Here is an 18,232-nt window from a genome sequence, read left to right on the forward strand (position 1 = left end):
TGCTGAGGTGAGCCAGAAGATATGGCTTGCCATGGGAAAGCCAGAATCAAACACTCAAGCAGTAGCAGAATGAGGCCATTCTCTCACACTTTAGGCAGCACTGCCCACCCACCCACACCTGATTCTGGAGGGTCTTTCCTCAGACTGAGAGATCACCTGAGAGAACGGACTAAAGACTCACCCCAGCAGCTGCCTGTGGTGCTGTCTCTCCCTGGCTGCCACCTCCTGTAGAACACTCCTCACCCTGCCCTGGTACACCTGTGGGAGACGAGGACGACTGGAGGCCACCCCTGGGCTCACACTACCCCCTAGACAAGTAGGCCTCAGAGGTGCATTTACCACAGAGGCGACCAGGCCAGAGCTATCAGAGAGGAAAGAGACTGAAGGTCTCCATTCCAAGGATAGCACCTATCTTCACTCTAATGCTCCACAAGACCAGCGTCTACACTCTTAGAAACTAGATCTCCAGGAAGGCGGCACCCCAGGCAGCACTTTCCCAGGGACCTGATGTTTGAGCCTTGCCAGATCACTCTGGGAAGGAAGACAAATGCTTCCAGAAACCTCCCCTACCCCAAAGTGAGGAGGCCTGGAAGAAGAGCTGGCTCACCAGCCACGTCTGCAGAGCCCTGTGAAGCAGGGTGCGCTGGCTGTGCAGGGCCGCGCGCTTCAGCTTTTGCTGCTCTTCTATCCTCAGGGCGAGGCACTGTACACAGGAAAGAGTGGGGCCGTGGGCTGGGGCCGGGCTGGGGCCAGGGGGGGCTCACTAGAGCAATGGCTTGGGTTTCCATTTGGTGAGCTCACATAGGGCAACACACCAACTGAGCCTCAATCTCATCTATACACAGAAACCCTCTAGGGGTTGGTGGGTGTCAAATGAACCCTGACAGGGAAGGCTAGACAGGGGTTGGCTTCAATGTTACACCCTTAGTAGAGTTTCTGTGAATGGCCAGACCAGGGACTTTACAGTCAGTCAGCTCAGATAATAACAGCCCCACATAAGCTGGCACTGCCTCCTCACAGTGGCCCTGACCAGAGGCATATGGAGAAGCTCATCTGTCTGCTCCGAGTCACGTGGACAAACAGCTCCACCTGTCCAAAAGCCACACTCAGGCCGTACCTTACCTCCCTCCACATGCTCCAGGCCCAACACAGGAGCCGTGCTGACTGGAAGTGTGCGGCCTGTGCCCTGCCCATCCTCCTGTGGAGAAACAGGAGATGCTCAGCAGGGACCAGACCACAGGGGCCTCATCCTCACTGAGCTGGGGAGTGAAGGATTCTCTGAAGAGCTGTCTGATGACCTGGGCCTCTCCCATGAAAGGACACAGAGATTCAAAGATTTTCAGGAAACCTCATGGGGCTTCAAGGCTGGCCTTCTCTGCACCAGACACATGGGCTGCACCACTCTCGTTGTAGCCCTGTGGTCTCGTAAACACTGGTATAACCTGCCCACTGGTAAGTGTCCAGCTACCTGATAACGGGCTCATGAGTCTACACCCTGCCACTAACCACATGGGTCCCAGACAGGAAGCAGGGTGGAGCTGAGTGTCAGAGCATCAGAGTCCGATGATAGATTCCAAGGTCCTGTCCCTTGATTCAGCTGAATCTCCAGGACATACAACCAGCCCAACCTGACAGGCCACTGTGGGTGCGCACTGGCAGCCTCAGCCAAAGCTGGCCCGAGGGGGCAGGAGCTCTGGAGTAGAAACCCCACTCACTCTCTCCTAAATCCTTGGGTGCTTTCCCTCCAGATGCAGAAAGCCCTCCTGAGTAGCCCGCTGTGGTGGTGGGCAACGGCCATGGCTTGCCACTGTCGCTCCTGGTGACACACTGCTGCCTGCTGGTGCCACAGGAACCAGAATCGACGCAAAAGCTGCTGCTCTGCCTGCAGTATAGCCTGAGGCGAGATGGGAGGAAGCAGAACCATCCAGAAGGACAGCAGGTCAAAGGCAAGAGGACAATGTGGACCAGCAGAAGAGACCCTCCCCCAGCAGCTGCCAGTGAGCTGAAGGGACGTCAGACATCAGTGTCTAGACGCTCCTGAGCCTGGCAAGGTGACCAGGGCTTGTGTAACTTTCTGAGGAGCACCCCACGGCAAGTGCATAAAATGGCTCCTCCCCCAGGAACCCACTCAAGGAGAGCTACACACCATTCTCTCGGCCAAGCGGTTTTCTCGATGTTGAGACATCTTCTGCCTCCAGAGAGCAAATACTTGCTTCTCTAATATCTCTCTAAATACACAGAAATGAGGAAAACTGACTAGAAGTCAAGCATTCCCAACAAAAGACAGTTTTTATTTTTAGTTTTTAGTTTTCCTGTGTAGCACTTGGCTCACCTGGACCTTACTTTGTAGACTACACTGGCCTCAAACTCACAGACATCAAACTGCCTCTGCCCTCTAAGTTGCTAGGATTAAAGATATAAGCCTTTACCACCCTGTGGCTCCTTGACCTTTTTAACTCTGTAGGTAACCATTATTCTAAGACCGAGGTTGTTCTCAGCCTTCCTAATGCTGCAACCCATTAACACAGTTCCCTATGTTGTCATGACTGCTCCCCAACTATAAAATTATTTTTACTGCTATTTCATAATTGTAATCTTGTTACTGCTATAAATCATAATGTAAATATTTGTGTTTTCAAATGGTCTAAGATGACCCATGTGAAAAGGTCATGACCCACAGGTTGAGAACTGCTGTTTTAAGACTTGAAAAGACCATGTCGTATAGAACAGGAGCACAGCATTTTAGGGAAATCGCACAACGTGAGGCTCCATCAAAGCTCTCATTACAACACTAACAGGAAATTATGCTCATGAAAGATGAGCAGAGGCAGAAAACACACGCTGTTCAGAGAACACTGCAAAAGGGATGACCGCAAAGTGTCCCAGGGGAAGGTACGGGCTCATTTTTCCTGCTCCATGAGATCAAAAGGCCCCCATTACTGAAAACCCAGAGCACCAGGGACTGGGGGCTAGGAAACCAGTAACACAAGGCCAAAGCATTCCAGAGTCACCAGTGCTACATCAGAGCTGCCTGTCCCAGACACACAGGAACTGCACAGCATACCTGTGAAAGCGCACTGCTCTTGTGTGGAGGACCTGTCCTTGCTGGCGCCGTCGCCAGACTCTGCACCACATGTAGAAGGCAGCAGGCAGTGCTCGCTGCTGGAAATGGCTGTCTGCTCTGGCCTGCAACAACTAAAACAAGATAACAAATGGCCCCCGTGAGTGTTCAGAGGCACACTCTTTTGAGAGAAGACTGCTTCTCATACAGGTAGGAACAGAATGAAATGTTATTATGTTTGACCTTTGCCAGGTTAAAAATGTACCATGAGAGTCAGGAGAGATGGCTCAGCAGTTAAGAGCACTGACTGCTCTTCCAGAGGTCCTGAGTTCAATTCCCAGCAACCACATGGTGGCTTACAGCCATATGAAATGGGATCTGATGCCCTCTTCTGGTGTGCCTGAAGTGACAGTATACTCATATACATTAAATAAATAAATCTTTAAAACAAAACAAAACCAACAATCAACAAAAGCAATGTGAAACATGAAAGTATTTGCATCTTTAATTACATGCAGTTTTATCTTTCTAGACACATATCTAAATGAATAAGTATACATATGTGTATGTGTGTTTATTTAACTGAAGCTGGGTTTGTTGACACACACCTTTAATCTTAGCACTCTAGGGGCAGAGGCAGGTGACTGCTGAGTTTAAAGGCCAAACTAGTCTACATAGTTCAGGCCAGCCTGGTCGACATAGTTGAAGCCAGTCCAGTAATAGCTGTACAATGAGACCCTGTCTCAGACAGACAGACAGACAAATGGCAGGCTGGAAAGGGTTCAGCACTTAAAAGCACCCAGGATTGATTCCCATCACCAACATGATGGTTCCGAGCCATCTGAAACTCCAGTCCCAGCAGGTCTGATGCCTTATTTTGGCCTCTGGACAGTTGCAAACACCTGGATCAGACCACTCACGGTCCCTGTAACTTCAGGTCCTCTTTGGGCCTACTCAGACACTGCACTCATGTGCATATATATGCAGAAATATACATAACTAAAAATAATTTTTTAAAAAAGATTAATTTATTTTATGTATATGAGAGTAAACTGTAGCTGTCTTCAGACACAGAAGAGGGTATCTGATCCTATTACAGATGGTTGTAAGCCACCATGTAGTTGCTGGGAATTGAACTCAAGTCCTCTGGAAAAGCAGTCAGTGCTATTAATGGCTGAGCCATCTCTCTAGTCCCCTAAAAATAATTTTTTGAAAAAAATGTGCAGTTAGAATTTTCGTTTCTTCCCTCCACCCCAACCCCAGACAGGGTTCCTCTGTATAGCCCTGGCTGTCCTGGAACTCACTCTGTAGACCAGGCTGGCCTCGAACTCAGAAATCCACCTGCCTCTGCCTCCCAAGTGCTGGGATTACAGGCGTGCGTCACCACCGCCCGGCTTAGGATTTTCATTTCTTAAAAAACCCAGATATATTAAGTGAGTATGTTTTGGTTTTAACCCAGGTGTGGGACAAGAGGCTGCTTCACAGCAGGTGATTATGATTTGCCTTTTACAGTCGCCAGCTGCAGACTTGGGACTCTGGAGAAGGCCTGTGGTGGCTGCTACTCTGCCTGCAGCTGCCGGTCCCTGCTGGTCCCTGTGGCTGTGTTTGCTATTCCTGGTTTGCTGGGTATTTTGATAACAAAGATTGGACTGGCCCCAAGGAAACGAACCCCCTGACTCCCGGTCAGCAGGGCGTACCCTACAGAGGTTTACACCCTGTTCCCTCTAAGCTTCTTTCTCTCCTACCTAGTGTTGGGGGTTGTAAGGGTTTATGGCGGAGAAAGGTTGGAAGAGAGGTAGAGACATAAGAATTCAATAAAATGGTAATTAAAAAAAAGGCCAACAAAAATTCTGGGGCTATAGGGCTGGTAGAGGGATAGTTCAGCGGTTGACAGCATTCCTGTTCCTTCAGGACTCAAGGGTCTCATGGTGACTCCCAGCTGTCTTTAACTCCAGTTCTAGAGGATCCAGCATCTTCTTCTGACCTCTGTAAGCACTGCACTCATGTACACACAGACATGAGGATACATACACATAAATTTTAAAAAAGATTCTTTAAAAAGTCTAATAACTCATGAACTTATCTTCCCAATTTAGTAACACGTAGATATTTTACCATTCTACATGTTACTTTTGCTTCTTTGTTTCTTTTTTGAGACAGTCTCTATAGCCCTGGCTGTCCTAGAACTCTGTAGACCAGACTGAACCACAACTCACTATATGTAGCTCAGACTGGCATGAAAACTCCTAATTGTCCTCCCTCGGTCTCTGGAGCATCAGAATAAGCAGGCACCATTAGTGGCCATTACACTTTTTGTTTGTTTTTGTTTTCCAAGATAAGAGTTTCTCTGTGTAGCCCTGGCTGTCCAGAAATCACTCTGTAGCCCAGGCTGGCCTCAAACTCAGAGATCTGCCAACCTCTGCCTCTCAAGTGCTAGGATTAAAGGTATATAACACTGTGTCTAGCCACATTAAGTATTAAAAGAAACTCACAATGAATAACCTTGTTTCCCTAAAACAGGAGAACTCCTGACACGGCTACATGGACAGGTAACATTTAAGGTGTTTTCCCCTTCCCTTTTCCCCTCTTGCTCTAGCCCCACTTGTTCCGGCCCATAAGGGCAGTCCAGAAAACAATGGACCCTGAGTATGGGCCCAACAGACTGGGAAGAGCCAGTCATTCCCGTCAGCACCTCTGTCTTGCTAGCGCTGAGGACTAGGGTGCAGACTGTGACAGCAGTGAGGGCTGGAGGCAACCCCTGTTGCCCAGAACCAGACCCGCTATACAGGCCTTCCCCATGCATCTCCACAAGGCCAGTGACGCCCTTAGTAGACAGCTGAGCTGCCTGCTTCAACCGCTCCATACCTGCTGGCATCTCCTCTTGTGCACATACTGTAACCACACCCTGACACACTTGCCTAGGACCGTCATCCTGGAACAAAACACAGAAAACCAAACTGCGTATTGATGCTGCCAGGTTTCAAACTATAAGATTTTATTGTGTTTTTAAGTAGCCATATCTGGGTACAGTTACTTCTTGGGGCTTCAGCGTACCCACAGACGTCCTAGTTTCATCCTCAGAAAGAGGAAAGTGAAGAACATACTATCTGATCTGAAACACCAACTCAGAGAACTCCTGAACTTACATTTTAGCTGGCTTTAAACTTCCAACATTTTCTTGAGGCCTGGTTGGTTGATGTTTTGCAGGGCACATGTGCTAAGCAAGTGACCTACCACTGAGCTACACTCCAGCCCTCGACAAGTCGCACAAGCACAGTATGTCTGGGACTTAGGACAGGAAATCTCCAAACTTCCTGGAGTTATGGTCAAACCCCAGGGCTGATGTCACTTCCATGGAATGATACCAGATGTGAGGATAATATGCTTGATTTTGTAAACCAGGATTTAGAATAGAGACAGACCTTGACAACTCTGAATTGATTTTTTCTTTCTTTTTCAATTTTATGTGTCTAAGTGTTTGCCTGCATGTATGTGTGTACCATGCCTATCTAGTGCCCATAGAGGGCATTGGGTCCTCTGGAATTGGAGTTACAGATGGTTGCTAGTCACTCTGTGGGTGCTGGGAATTAAACTTGGGGCCTCTGAGAGAGCAGTCCATGCTCTTCAGCGCTGAGCCTAAAATAGTAGGATTCTTATTGACTCATTAAAAATGTGCTCTGAAGCTGGGGAGATAGATTATGGGAGGATGCCTGCTTAGCATGTTAGAAGCATTGGATCTCTAGAACAATCGATCAATCAATCAATCAATAATAAAAAGCTCTAAAACTGAACCAGCAACTGCAAATGACACTGGTGACACCATGAGTTGAGGAAGGAAAAGGAGTCAAGACATCATTTAATAGGTGAACATCTCCAGCTTGGAAGTAGAGGCCTAGCAACGTTTACTTTCATTTTATACTTTCTTTTTATATATTTTTATTCCCCTTCATAGGTATTTACTTTAAAATAAACGTATTTAACAGGATGACAGTCCCTAAGCAATCAAGGACATCCCTATTTCCAGATAGACTGAGCCCAAAATATCTCCCTACGCTGAGCAAGACCTTTGCTGCTGAGCTCTGTCACCAGCCACAATGCACACACACCACGGGAGAAGGGAGGCAGTGACAGTGACCGCACAGGCTCATCCGTGGTAGGCAAGACTCAGTGCAAATAGCATCATTTCGCTGCCATCAACCTGCCAAACACAGCCCACAATGAGGAGCCATTATGAATAGAGCGGCTCTCACCAAGACAAGGCCTTTGTGGTTTTCCGTTTGCTTGCTCGCTTGTTTTCTGTGTTCTGTACCAGGTGACAGTCCTAGGCAAGTATATCAGAGTATAGTATGATATGTGCACGAGAGAGGATGCCAGCAAATATACACAGAGGCCTCACTGTGCATTCATGGCTGTTCTGGAACTTGCTATGCAGACCAGAGAACTGGGATCAAGGTCACTGTCCATGTCTGGCTAAAACACCTGAGTCTGGCACTAACTCAGGCCAGAGTAATTGCTCTTGGACAACCCTGCATCAAAATTACCAGGTGTCCCTAGAAAGGCCAAGGCTCCTACCTGTAGTGGCTCTGGGCGGCATTCAGTGAGGGCGGCTGTACCCTCTCCTCCCTCTGTTCAATTCGAGACTGCCAGAGGTTCCAGAACCTGTGAAGCAGCTACAGAAGGACAGGAAGAAAACTGAGTTTATCACAATGAGAAGAGAGGGGGGCTCTTGGTGGAAGCACTGACCCCAGCTCACTCTTGAGTCCCCAGAGACAGAACTGTCCCACTCCGGAGCAGCTGGCTCAAAGCAGCTGGCCTAGGGAGACATATTCCCGGCCAGAATAAAAGGTGCTTCTAGTAGCTCTAGAGAATCTGAGGCTTCTTAATTAGAATGCAGAGTACACTTGAGAGACCTTTGCTATGGGGTAGGTGCTGAGGAGGCATCATAACCGAGGTGTGGTGGGAGGGAAGACAGAAAGATGAAAAATGGAGACAATCTGGGCTATACAGCAAGACTGTCTTCAGACAGACAAAGGCGAACAACAGTGTAACACTGATTGACTCCTGCTTGAAAAGACGTTTTCAAGGACAACTGAAAATCTGAAAATGGCCTGGATGGAGTGAAAAGCTGCTGTTAATTCTGTTAGGATTATAAAGACGCTGCGAGGTGAAACTGCTTGTCTGGAGGTGATGCATGCTGAAGTGTTTAGGTATTATAATTTAATATGTGGTTATTTAGGGAAAAATTTGAAACAAATACTACTGAATAAAGAGTCTAGGTAATATGCAGATCATTATATTCTGTTTTACTGTGTGCTTAATCATTAAAAAAAAAAAACTACACTCAGAAACAAAACCAGTAAAGAGAACTGTTGCCCCTGGTCAACTAACCATTGAGGAGAATTGCCTAAGGTGGAAACATACAACCTCTGGAGGACAGGACTACACAGGGTTTGTACTGTCTAACGAGAGATACCCTAGGTCAGGGAGACAAACATCTAAGCCAAGCACTGTTTTCTTAGCAAACTGGAGTAGGTCGGGGTGAGTAGGGAGCACTAAAGAGGCTAAAACAAGCTTCTCTATCAGCAGGTACAGACAGATTAACAAAGAAAACGGGCAGCGGGATTTTAGAGTCTAAAATAAATGGAGTACCATGCATAGTAGGGCACACTTCTAATTCCAGAACTCAAGAGGACTGTGCATTCAGGTCCAGACTATACAGTGAGCTTGAGGCCAGCCTGAGCTCACCGTACGGCAAAGCCCTGGGGTGGGGGGAGGGGACTCTTACTGTTCGATCATGCAGCTGGTGAGCAAGGTTCCTCCTCATCCGCTGGAGTCGGGCCTGGGTCACATTGTCTTTTAAGGCTCTAAAGCAAGAATACTACACAGAGAAACGACAGGAGATTATAAAGGTGCATTGAGATCTGAAAAAGCATGAACAAGGAAAGCATCACTGGAAGCCACTGTGGTTCAGGGCCGCTCCAGTTCTCTGCAGTTTCTCCACCATGTTCCTGACAGAAGCTAGCTTACCCAGCAGGCTCTCAGTAACAGTGGCTTCACAGGAAAGCACAGCTCACCTCTAACTAGGGGACTCCCCTTGACCCATATGAAAAAGAATTCTAAAAGGTTGAATATTAGCTGGGCATGGTGATACATGCCTCTAATCCCACCCTTGGGAACCACCTAAGGGTGAATGTATATATACATTTACATAATTATAAAAGTGGTTTGCCAGAATGAACTCAGGAGGATCTGTGATGGCTGGTCATTATCAACTTGTTGGAGTCCACAGTTATTTGGGAGATGAGAACCTGCTCCTGCCTACTGAGGACTACGGCCGTGTATGAACGTGCATGGGAAGTCCACCCTCACTCCGGCTAGGACCCAGGGCTGTGTAAGCAGGGAGGACAGCTGAGCAACACGGCCAGCTGTTCCAAGCTCCTGCTGCCTGGATAGACTTTCAGTGTCTACATGGATTCTTTTCATTTCTCAGTCACTTTTAATGGGATATTTTACCAAAGCAACAGAAAAAGACCCTAGGGATGGAATCCTTGGGACCACATTGCCAACTCTGTCCCCAATTACACACATATAACATAAGCAAAGTGCCAGAGAGGGAGGGTAGACAGAGCTAAGCGAGCTCACTGTGTTCTGGAGCACCAGGGTTCCTAAAAGCCTCTGAAGACCAGCTTCTGAGGGAGGGGCAGCCCACAAAACAGGAACCAACTCTCTAGACCCTGACTCAGGCTTAGGATCAAGAGTTTGGTCTCGCGGCCAGGTGGTGGTGACACATGCCTGTAATCCCAGCACTCTGGGAGGCAGAGGCAGGCGGATTTCTGAGTTCAAGACCAGCTTGGTCTACAGAGTGAGTTCCAGGACAGCCAGGGCTACACAGAGAAACCCTGTCTCAGAAAACAAACAAACAAACAAACAAGAGTTTGGTCTCTGCCCCTCAAAAGAGGTCCACTATGTAAAGACCCCAGGATCAGTTCTCTTCTAAGGCTCCCTTTCAATTCCAAATCTCTGTCTCCACTCATTACTTTCTCAGCCTCAACATGAAAACACAGGCTACAGCTAACTCAGAGCCAGCTACACTCAGGGACTAGTATAGAGCAGGAGTCCTGCGAGCACGCCTCCACGGCTGCCGCAGACTGTGCTTCTCTTACCAGCAGGTAGTGCTGGCGGTGGTCTGCTGCTGCCTCATGCCGAGCAGCCTCCTCTGCCTGAAGCAGCATGTCTGCCAGGAAGTTAAGGCCTCCAGTTTAACAAGGTTCCTGCCCCAACACAGTATGTATACTTCCTGTGAGCCACCTAGGGGCATGGCTCTAAGTATAACAGGCCTGCTAAGTAGGCTGACAGTCACTTGTCTCCTCCTACTGACCCAGGGAAGTTCTATCAAACTTAGTCTTCTCATCAATAAAGCTGTGTGAATACCCAGTCTCTGCCAGAAGAACTTTAACTTAAAAAAATAAAGTCTGAGCTAGGGTCTGGAGCTAGGAGTCTAGAGCTAAGAGTCTGGAGCTAGGAGTCTGGAGCTAGGAGTCTGGAGCTAGGGTCTGCAGCTAGGGTCTGGAGCTAGGAGTCTGGAGCTAGGAGTCTGGAGCTAGGGTCTCCAGCTAGGGTCTGCAGCTAAGGTCTGCAGCTAGGGTCTGCAGCTAGGGTCTACAACTAAGGTCTGCAGCTAGGGTCTGCAGCTAAGGTCTGCAGCTAAGGTCTGGAGCTAGGGTCTGCAGTTAGGGTCTGCAGCTAGGGTCTGCAGCTAGGGTCTCGATGGTGTGGCCATGCTTGCCTTGCATGTAAGATGCTTCTGCCTCCTTGCTCCTGAGTGCAGGGCACACAGGATGTATCTCATACAAACCTTCAGTAGCATGATCACACCATACTATCAAGACCCACTTCATAGCTGTTTCCCTACTGGACAATGACTCCTGGGAGGCTTTGGGTTTCCCTCAGGTGCTCATTAGTTTTTTCTAAGTTTGACACAACCAGGGTTATTTAGAAAGAGGGATCTGAATTGAGAAACTGCCTCCATCTGACTAGCCTGCAGCTAAGTCTGTGGGACATTTTCTTGATTAAAGATTGAAGTGGGAGGGCCCAGTCCACTGTAAGTGGTCCCACCACTGGGCAGGTGGTCTTTCAGTTGTTTCAAGGCTGAAGAAGCCTTGGAGAACTCTACTCCAGTTCCTGCCTTGAGTTCCTATCCTGATGCCCCTTCATGACAGAGTATAAACTGTCAGGTGAAATAAACCCTCTCCTCTCCAAGATGTTGTTGGTCATGGTGTTTATCACAGAAATAGAAACCTACCTAGCTCACCAAACACAAGAAAGTAAGCTGAAGTTAAACATGAGTCAAGACTTGAATGGACGATGTCAGGATGGGTGTCTAAGGCATCCAGATCCTCACACTGAGGACATCCTGGGGGGATGGACATTCCAGTACCAAAGAAGGATACAGTGCTTCCAGTGTGCAAAGGCCCTCCGCAGGACCATCCTCCTGGCCAGCTTTGCCACCAGGGCCTGGTGGGCAGACAAGCTCTGCCTCCACTCCCAAGCCCACTGCCAGTCACAGAAATGTATCTGGAGCACAGTAGCACGGTGGAATTGTACAGCCATCTCTGCAACAGAAAAATAACTCTTAGGTGCTGCTCCCCAAGCAGGGAGAGGTCACAAGGGTTGGACCTTGCTTACTGGCAGTGAGCAGGATTCAAGAGCGCTCCCACAAAGAATCCTTATTAAAGGTTTAACCGTGTAGTTCAGTGAGAATGTGTGCTTAAGAGTCTGTGAGGCTCCTTTGGTTCAATCCCAAACACCACTACATAAAAGAGTTGTCTAGATACTAGAAGGATATTGGGACTCTTGGGTTATTCTCTCTCCAAGAAAAGACGTCTATAATTTTAGGGAAGGGTGATGGCTAATCCTGGTTGTCAAGTTCACACATCTGGGAAGAGGGAATTGGTTGATTGTCTCCACCAAATTGAACTGTGGCATGTCTGTGAGGCATTTTTTAAAATTAGTAACTGATTGATATAGGAGGCACAGTACATCATGGGTGATGCTATCCCTGGGCAGGTGGGTCTGGGCCTCATAAGAATGGTAACTGAGGGCCGGGCAGTGGTGGCGCACGCCTGTAATACCAGCACTCTGGGAGGCAGAGGCAGGTGGATTTCTGAGTTCGAGGCCAGCCTGGTCTACAGAGTGAGTTCCAGGACAGCCAGGGCTACACAGAGAAACCCTGTCTCAAAAAAACCAAATCCAAAAAAAAAAAAAGCAAGAATGGTAACTGAGAGAGAGGGAAGGCAGCAGGCCAGGAAGCAGCACTCCTCCGTGGTTTCTGCTTTATTACAGCCTCCAGGTCCCTGCTTGGCTTCCCTCAATAGTAATAGACTGCAACCTATTAACTGACAAATAAACACTTTCTTTCTCCCAGCTGGTTTGGCCATAGCTTCATCACAGCAATGGAAACAAAACCAAGAAAGAAATGTGCAATAAAAAATCTTCTCCTTGGTCAGGCAGTGGTGGCGCACACCTTCAATCCTAGCACTCAAGAGGCAGAGGCAGGCTGATCTCTGTGACTGTGAGGCCAGCCTGGTTTACAACGTGAGTTCTAGGACAGGTAGGGCTATACAAAGAAACCCTGCCTTGAAAAACAAAAACCAAAATTTTCTCCCCAAGGGGTGAGGCTTCTAGTTAGCTGCTGATGGTCAAGAACGGTAACTGAAACTTTGAAAGATGCTGTTTGATTCCTGCCTCTACGTGGATGGTTCCTGCACGGGCGGAGTCATCAGGTCTATGACGCACCACTGCAGTTATCCTGCTGGAAAGCCTCGTGAGCTTTCTGCCATGCTGACCCGAGCTGCAGAGTACACATCCTTCCAACACTGACCAGATAGCTGGTGAATTGTGACCTCCAAAGAGACTGTCGCTTGAGGCACACGATTAAAATTCATCATCCTAAACAACCCAAAGCCGTTGCTCCCCAGCCATGGGCAACTGAAGAGCTGGTCTACCACCAGCTCTATCCAACAGATACAGGGAACTTGTCAAGGCAGTGTTGGCTAGGAGGTAGATGGGATTCACTTGGACAAGAGCCAGAGAGCCCAATCTAGAGTTCAGTCCAGTGTTTGCTTCATTACTGTGTAAACTCAATAAGCTTGCTTACAAAGCATCAGCGAGCACACTCCTGGGATGGCCTAAACCAGCAGGCTGTTCTCAGTGACAGGGTCTGAAGGGGGAGGAGGCCAGAAGATGAGAGGATGATGAGATAGAAAATCTAGCGTCAGGAGGTCTTTCGTAAGCTATGTCTTTTTTTTTGTTTGTTTTGTTTTGTTTTGTTTTTGGTTTTTGGTTTTTCGAGACAGGGTTTCTCTGTGTATCCCCTGGCTGTCCTGGAACTCACTCTGTAGACCAGACTGGCTTCGAACTCAGAAATCCGCCTGCCTCTGCCTCCCAAATGCTGGTATTAAAGGCGTGCGCCACCACTGCCCGACCCATAAGCTATGCCTTATGCCCAGTATACTCCTGATTTTAGAAAGAAGTAAAAGCCCTGGGTCATCTGATTCTAAAACTATTGAGAAATCTAAACCACAGTAATGGCGTCCATGAGACTCCCACAGTGCCAATCTTTTCACCGAATCTGTGAAATATTAAATTTTTTTCTTTCCTTTTCACTTAAAAAAATCAATATCCAAAAAAATTTTAACATCACAAATTATATGATTTTGTACAAGGGAGGACAAACTCGAATAACCCAAGTGTCTACTGAGGACGGGTCTGAGCCCAGGCTCTCCCTGAGGCTATGATATACCAAAAAGGAATACAGCTTCTGATCTAAAATCAGAAACATACTCAACAGAGCCAGAAGTGGTCTGGGTCACAGCCTTTTGGAGGTTGTGGAGGGGGTTCAGATCCCGAGAACCCAACTCTTCCCACCGCATGGGGCTGTGGTCAGCAGTCGCAAGGGGATTGCTTTGTCACTGATGCTCTTAAGATACCCTATGTTGCCCTTGTACAACAATGCTTGTTGGTCCTATAACACGACAGCGTCTGCTGCCTCTGTCCTATTTCTCCCATGGAACTGATGCTTCACTTCCCGGTAGGCTTGCCCAGCATGAGACATAGCTTGTGCAAGGCTGCCTGGTCCCACCTGTTCTACCCTCTTTATTTTCCCATCTCCTGGCCACCTCTCACTTAGAACCCTGTCACTGAAGACCGGTCCAGGTCCAGTATCAGAAAATGGCTCAGTAGGTAACAGTAAGCCTGTGACAGCATCGGGCATGGTGCACAGGCCTTCAATCCAGCTCTGGGAAGGCAAAGGCAGGAAGACTCCTGTGAGCTCAAGGCCAAGGAGGAGCATCCCGTGAGACCTGTCAGCACTACATGGCAATATCCTGTCTCAAAGTAAAAAGCAAAGACAAAAATCATCTGCTTGTAGAAGCTCTCCTTCCTCAGCTCCTCACCCCAATGTAGGTCTGTTCCAAGTTCACCTCTACCCACTCCTGAGGCTCACCTCTAGCTCAAGGGCTGTTGAACCTTGGGGTGGCAGTCTCATAGCCTGCACTCACTGTTCCTAGCTACAGCTTCCAAACCAGCACAACTTCAAGGGACATCAGTCTTGCAGCCGAGTTCATCACAGCGAGGCTGCCAGAGGCGGGGTGGCTGAACTGGAACTGTTTGGGGAGTCTCCTGACTGATTAGGCCAGGAACCCTTTTCCAAAGCAACAGCTCCTCTCCTGATTCTGAGCTTTGCCCTCTCAGAAGCCATGGGACCCTTTTGCCTAATGGTGACTTTTCTCATTTGCTTCGATGTGTGAAGCAGGTATTTCCACCTCCACCTTCCATAGTCCTTCCGGCCTTGTCTCCTCTACCGTGTATGTTCTTTTTCCTGACTTTCTCAGGAAGCCTGTGAAAGTAGCTGGCTCAGAGTTTGACAGAAAGGAGATCAATAAATACTGTACTAATAAAGTAAAAACAGGCAATTAATTCTAAAAATACAAATAATCACTAAAACTAGCATTCTTAATAAAGATGTAAAAACAAGCACAATAAAAAAAAACTGTAAATTACATTATACCCATCACAATAGGGACAGCCCCATTTGAAGTAAAATGTATATAGTAATTACTTTAACACAATTTAAAGTTAGTGTTAGCATCAGAAGCAGTTTACAGTCAGCCTCCAAATCCAGCAAATGACATCACCCCTAGGCAGTAAGGACCCAATTGCATCTGTTGCCATGGCAACTACCACACACTTTAGGCAAATGCCTCTCCTGTGCAAAGAGATGCACATCATTCATTACCAGGCACCTACATCACTGCCTGAATAAAAGAGACCCCGACCCCTCCCCCCTTTTTCTCACTCTTCTCTTCCTTGTTTCTTCCTCTCCCCCATTCAATAAAAAAACCTCTTCTCATGGAATTGTGCTGGCCTGGCGTGATCTATCCAGAAACAAGCTGCCTTCCAACTAACAGAGATGTTAATAAAAGCCAAATTGGGGGACTGAAAAGATGGCTCAGTGGTTAAGAGCACTGACTGCTCTTCCAGATGACCTGAGTTCAATTCCCAGCACCCACATGGTGGCTCACAACCATCCATAATGGGATTTGTTTCCCTTTTCTGGTGTGCATGAAGACAGGATATTCATACATAGACTATCAATAAATATATCTTTTTTTTGCTTTGTTTTGCTTTTTTTTTGAGACAGGGTTTCTCTGTATAGCCCTGGAACTCACTCTGTAGACCAGGCTGGCCTCGAACTCAAGAAATCTGCCTGCCTCTGCCTCCCAAGTGCTGGGATTAAAGGCATGTGCCACCATTGCCCAGCAAATAAATACATCTTTTAAAAAAAGAAAGAAAAAGAAAAAGAAATGAGAACCAAGGATGATATCCTTTTTTTCTAAATTTCTTGTCATCACCATTGTGATGTAATAGCTTCTGTGTCCTCTTCCTGAAGGGCCACAGACAGTGGGGAGAGCCATCTGCTCAGGCCTGGCATGGGAGCCTCAGCTTCTGACTCACCATTCTGCCATCTCTTCACTCTGCAGATACCAAGGTATTTAAGCCAAGCGTTCAAACATCTCTGCTTCTGTCGGTGCTGATGGTGTCGCACAGCAGTGGCCACCTTCCCCCTCTCTCGCCGGCTAATTAGAAGCTGTTCTAGCCATCGCAGCCAAGCCTGAAAAGACCAGATCAGGAATTCAACACCATTCAAAGCCACACAGTGAGCCTGGGCTAGCCTGGGCTATATGAGGTTCTGCCTCAAACAAAACAAAACAAACTGAAAGGGTAAGGGAGGAAAAGGTTACAAGTACACAGAAAAAGAGGGAGAAGTTGTAGAAAGTAATTTGCAAGTACATGATGGAGCTCAAGAGAAACTGGAGCTGAGCTGGGATGCTGAATGAACTGAGGGAAGACAGGATGTTTCTAAATTCACAAGGGAGGAAGGAGAGATGCATGCTATGGAAACATTAAAGGAAGATGAATCAAGTGGAGGGAATACTGATGTCAATGGCTGTTCTGTTTTAAAGTTGTGTAATATGAACTGTATGTTACACATTGTCACATCAATATGAAATGCATTGGAAATAAATGACATTGTTGCTATGTAAAAGAAAGCTTTTTTGTTTTAAAGCTATGACCAAAGTAGATTTTGGGTGTATGTTGCATGAACAATTTTGAAGTAGTTGAAAAAAAATTAGCACAAGCCAGGCACAGTGCCATACACCTGAGACCTTAGCACGCAGGAGGCAGGAGCAAGAGGATCAGGGGTTTGAGGCTAGGATGGCCTACATGAGACCCTGTCAAGAAAGTCCAGGGCTGGAGAGATGGTTCCGTGGTCAAGAACACTGACTGCTCTTCCAGAGGTCCTGAGTTCAAATCCCAGCACCCACATGGTAGCTCATAACAATCTGTAATGGGACCTGATGCCCTCTTCCGGTGTGTCTGAAAACAGCTACAGTATACCCACATACATGAAATAAATAAGTAAATAAATAAATCTTAAAAAAAAAAAAGAAGTCCAAAGAGAGAAAGAACTATATTTACTCTTAAACTGGTATGAGAGCTCCTGCTTGTAACCTCAGGACTAGGGAGTCTGAGGCAGAAGAATCACGAATTTGAGACCACAATGGTCTTCAGCATAAGATCCTGATTTTTTTTTATTTTTAATTATATATGTGTGCATGTGTGTGCAGGTACCTGTGCAAGCCAGAGGAGTCAGATACCCTGGGGCTGGAGTTACAGGAACTTGTGAGCTAGGGTGCTGAGAACTGAACCCTGGTCCTCTGGAAACGTAGGGTGTGCCCTTAACTGTTTAGCCATTTCTCCTGGCCCCCTTACCATTTTTCCTGAATATTTAAAAAGGAATAAAAAATATATTTAAATGGCTGTCAAAACATGATGAGGTAGGTGTTGGTGGTACACACCTTTAATCCTAGTCCTGGGGGCCGGAGCAGAGGCAGGTGGATATCTGTGAGCCGGGCCTACAAAATGACCAGGATAAAAAAGAAGAATGTTTGCAGAGAAACCCTGTCTTGAAAAAACCAAATCCAAAAAAACCAAAAAAAAAAAAAGGAAAGAAAGAAGAAGAATGGCTAGGTGTGGTGGTGCATGTCTTTAATCCCAGAACTTGTGGGGCAGAGGCAAAGAGATCTCTGTGAGGTCAAGGCCAACCTGGTCTATGTAGAGAGTTCCAGGACAGCCAGGACTACATAGTAAGAGTCTGCCTCAAAAAACAAAACCCGATAAAGAATGGGTTGAACATGCTGAGGAGTACGTACCATCCACATTTCTGGGATCTGCAGACACAATGCCCACAGACACTGTGCCATGTGGCTGACACTTGTTCTTTCCTTACCTAACTCCTCAGAAAGCCATTTTGCAACTTCTCCCTACCAGCCTTTCTTTCTTTTCTTTTTTTTTTTTTTTAGTTTTTTAAAAACAAAAAAAAATTAAAGGCATGCGCCACCACGCCCAGCCCTACCAGGCTTTCTTGAAAGCACTTCGGCGAGCTCACCCTCACCGAAACTGTGCTTATCAGCCTATCTTCCATTTCCACGTGGCTCAGCTCAAAGGTCAGGCGTGTCCTCACACTGCCTGACCCAGCACACAGCACCTTCTCTGGTGGGTACTCCTTCCTGCTGAGGACTTCACAGGGCCGTCCACGACTCTCCAGGT

At 47.3% G+C, this 18,232-nt stretch overlaps 1 protein-coding gene across 6 annotated transcripts in view; it reads right to left on the reverse strand.

The window, feature by feature from the left end:
* Sfi1 (SFI1 centrin binding protein) overlaps nt 1-18,232 on the reverse strand; it is a 65,213-nt gene that overhangs the window by 9,848 nt on the left and 37,133 nt on the right. For 4 of the 6 annotated variants that reach the window (XR_007980157.1, XM_052198437.1, XM_052198436.1 and 1 more), the window contains 12 exons: nt 16,076-16,232; nt 11,512-11,673; nt 10,225-10,295; nt 8,847-8,939; nt 7,634-7,731; nt 5,927-5,993; nt 3,065-3,195; nt 2,147-2,228; nt 1,716-1,894; nt 1,123-1,198; nt 608-703; nt 182-258 (listed from right to left, as the gene is read on the reverse strand). Coding sequence is in view for 5 of the 6 variants with exons in the window: in XM_052198437.1 (XP_052054397.1) it covers nt 182-258; nt 608-703; nt 1,123-1,198; nt 1,716-1,894; nt 2,147-2,228; nt 3,065-3,195; nt 5,927-5,993; nt 7,634-7,731; nt 8,847-8,939; nt 10,225-10,295; nt 11,512-11,673; nt 16,076-16,232 (1,289 nt within the window). In the remaining variant the exon portion in view is untranslated. The remainder of the gene's footprint in view (nt 1-181; nt 259-607; nt 704-1,122; nt 1,199-1,715; nt 1,895-2,146; nt 2,229-3,064; nt 3,196-5,926; nt 5,994-7,633; nt 7,732-8,846; nt 8,940-10,224; nt 10,296-11,511; nt 11,674-16,075; nt 16,233-18,232) is intronic. The other 2 variants (XM_052198438.1, XM_052198440.1) reach the window with 2 other exon arrangements.

Source organism: Apodemus sylvaticus, chromosome 11 (genome assembly GCF_947179515.1).
Source record: "Apodemus sylvaticus chromosome 11, mApoSyl1.1, whole genome shotgun sequence".
Classification (NCBI taxonomy): Eukaryota; Metazoa; Chordata; class Mammalia; order Rodentia; family Muridae; genus Apodemus; species Apodemus sylvaticus.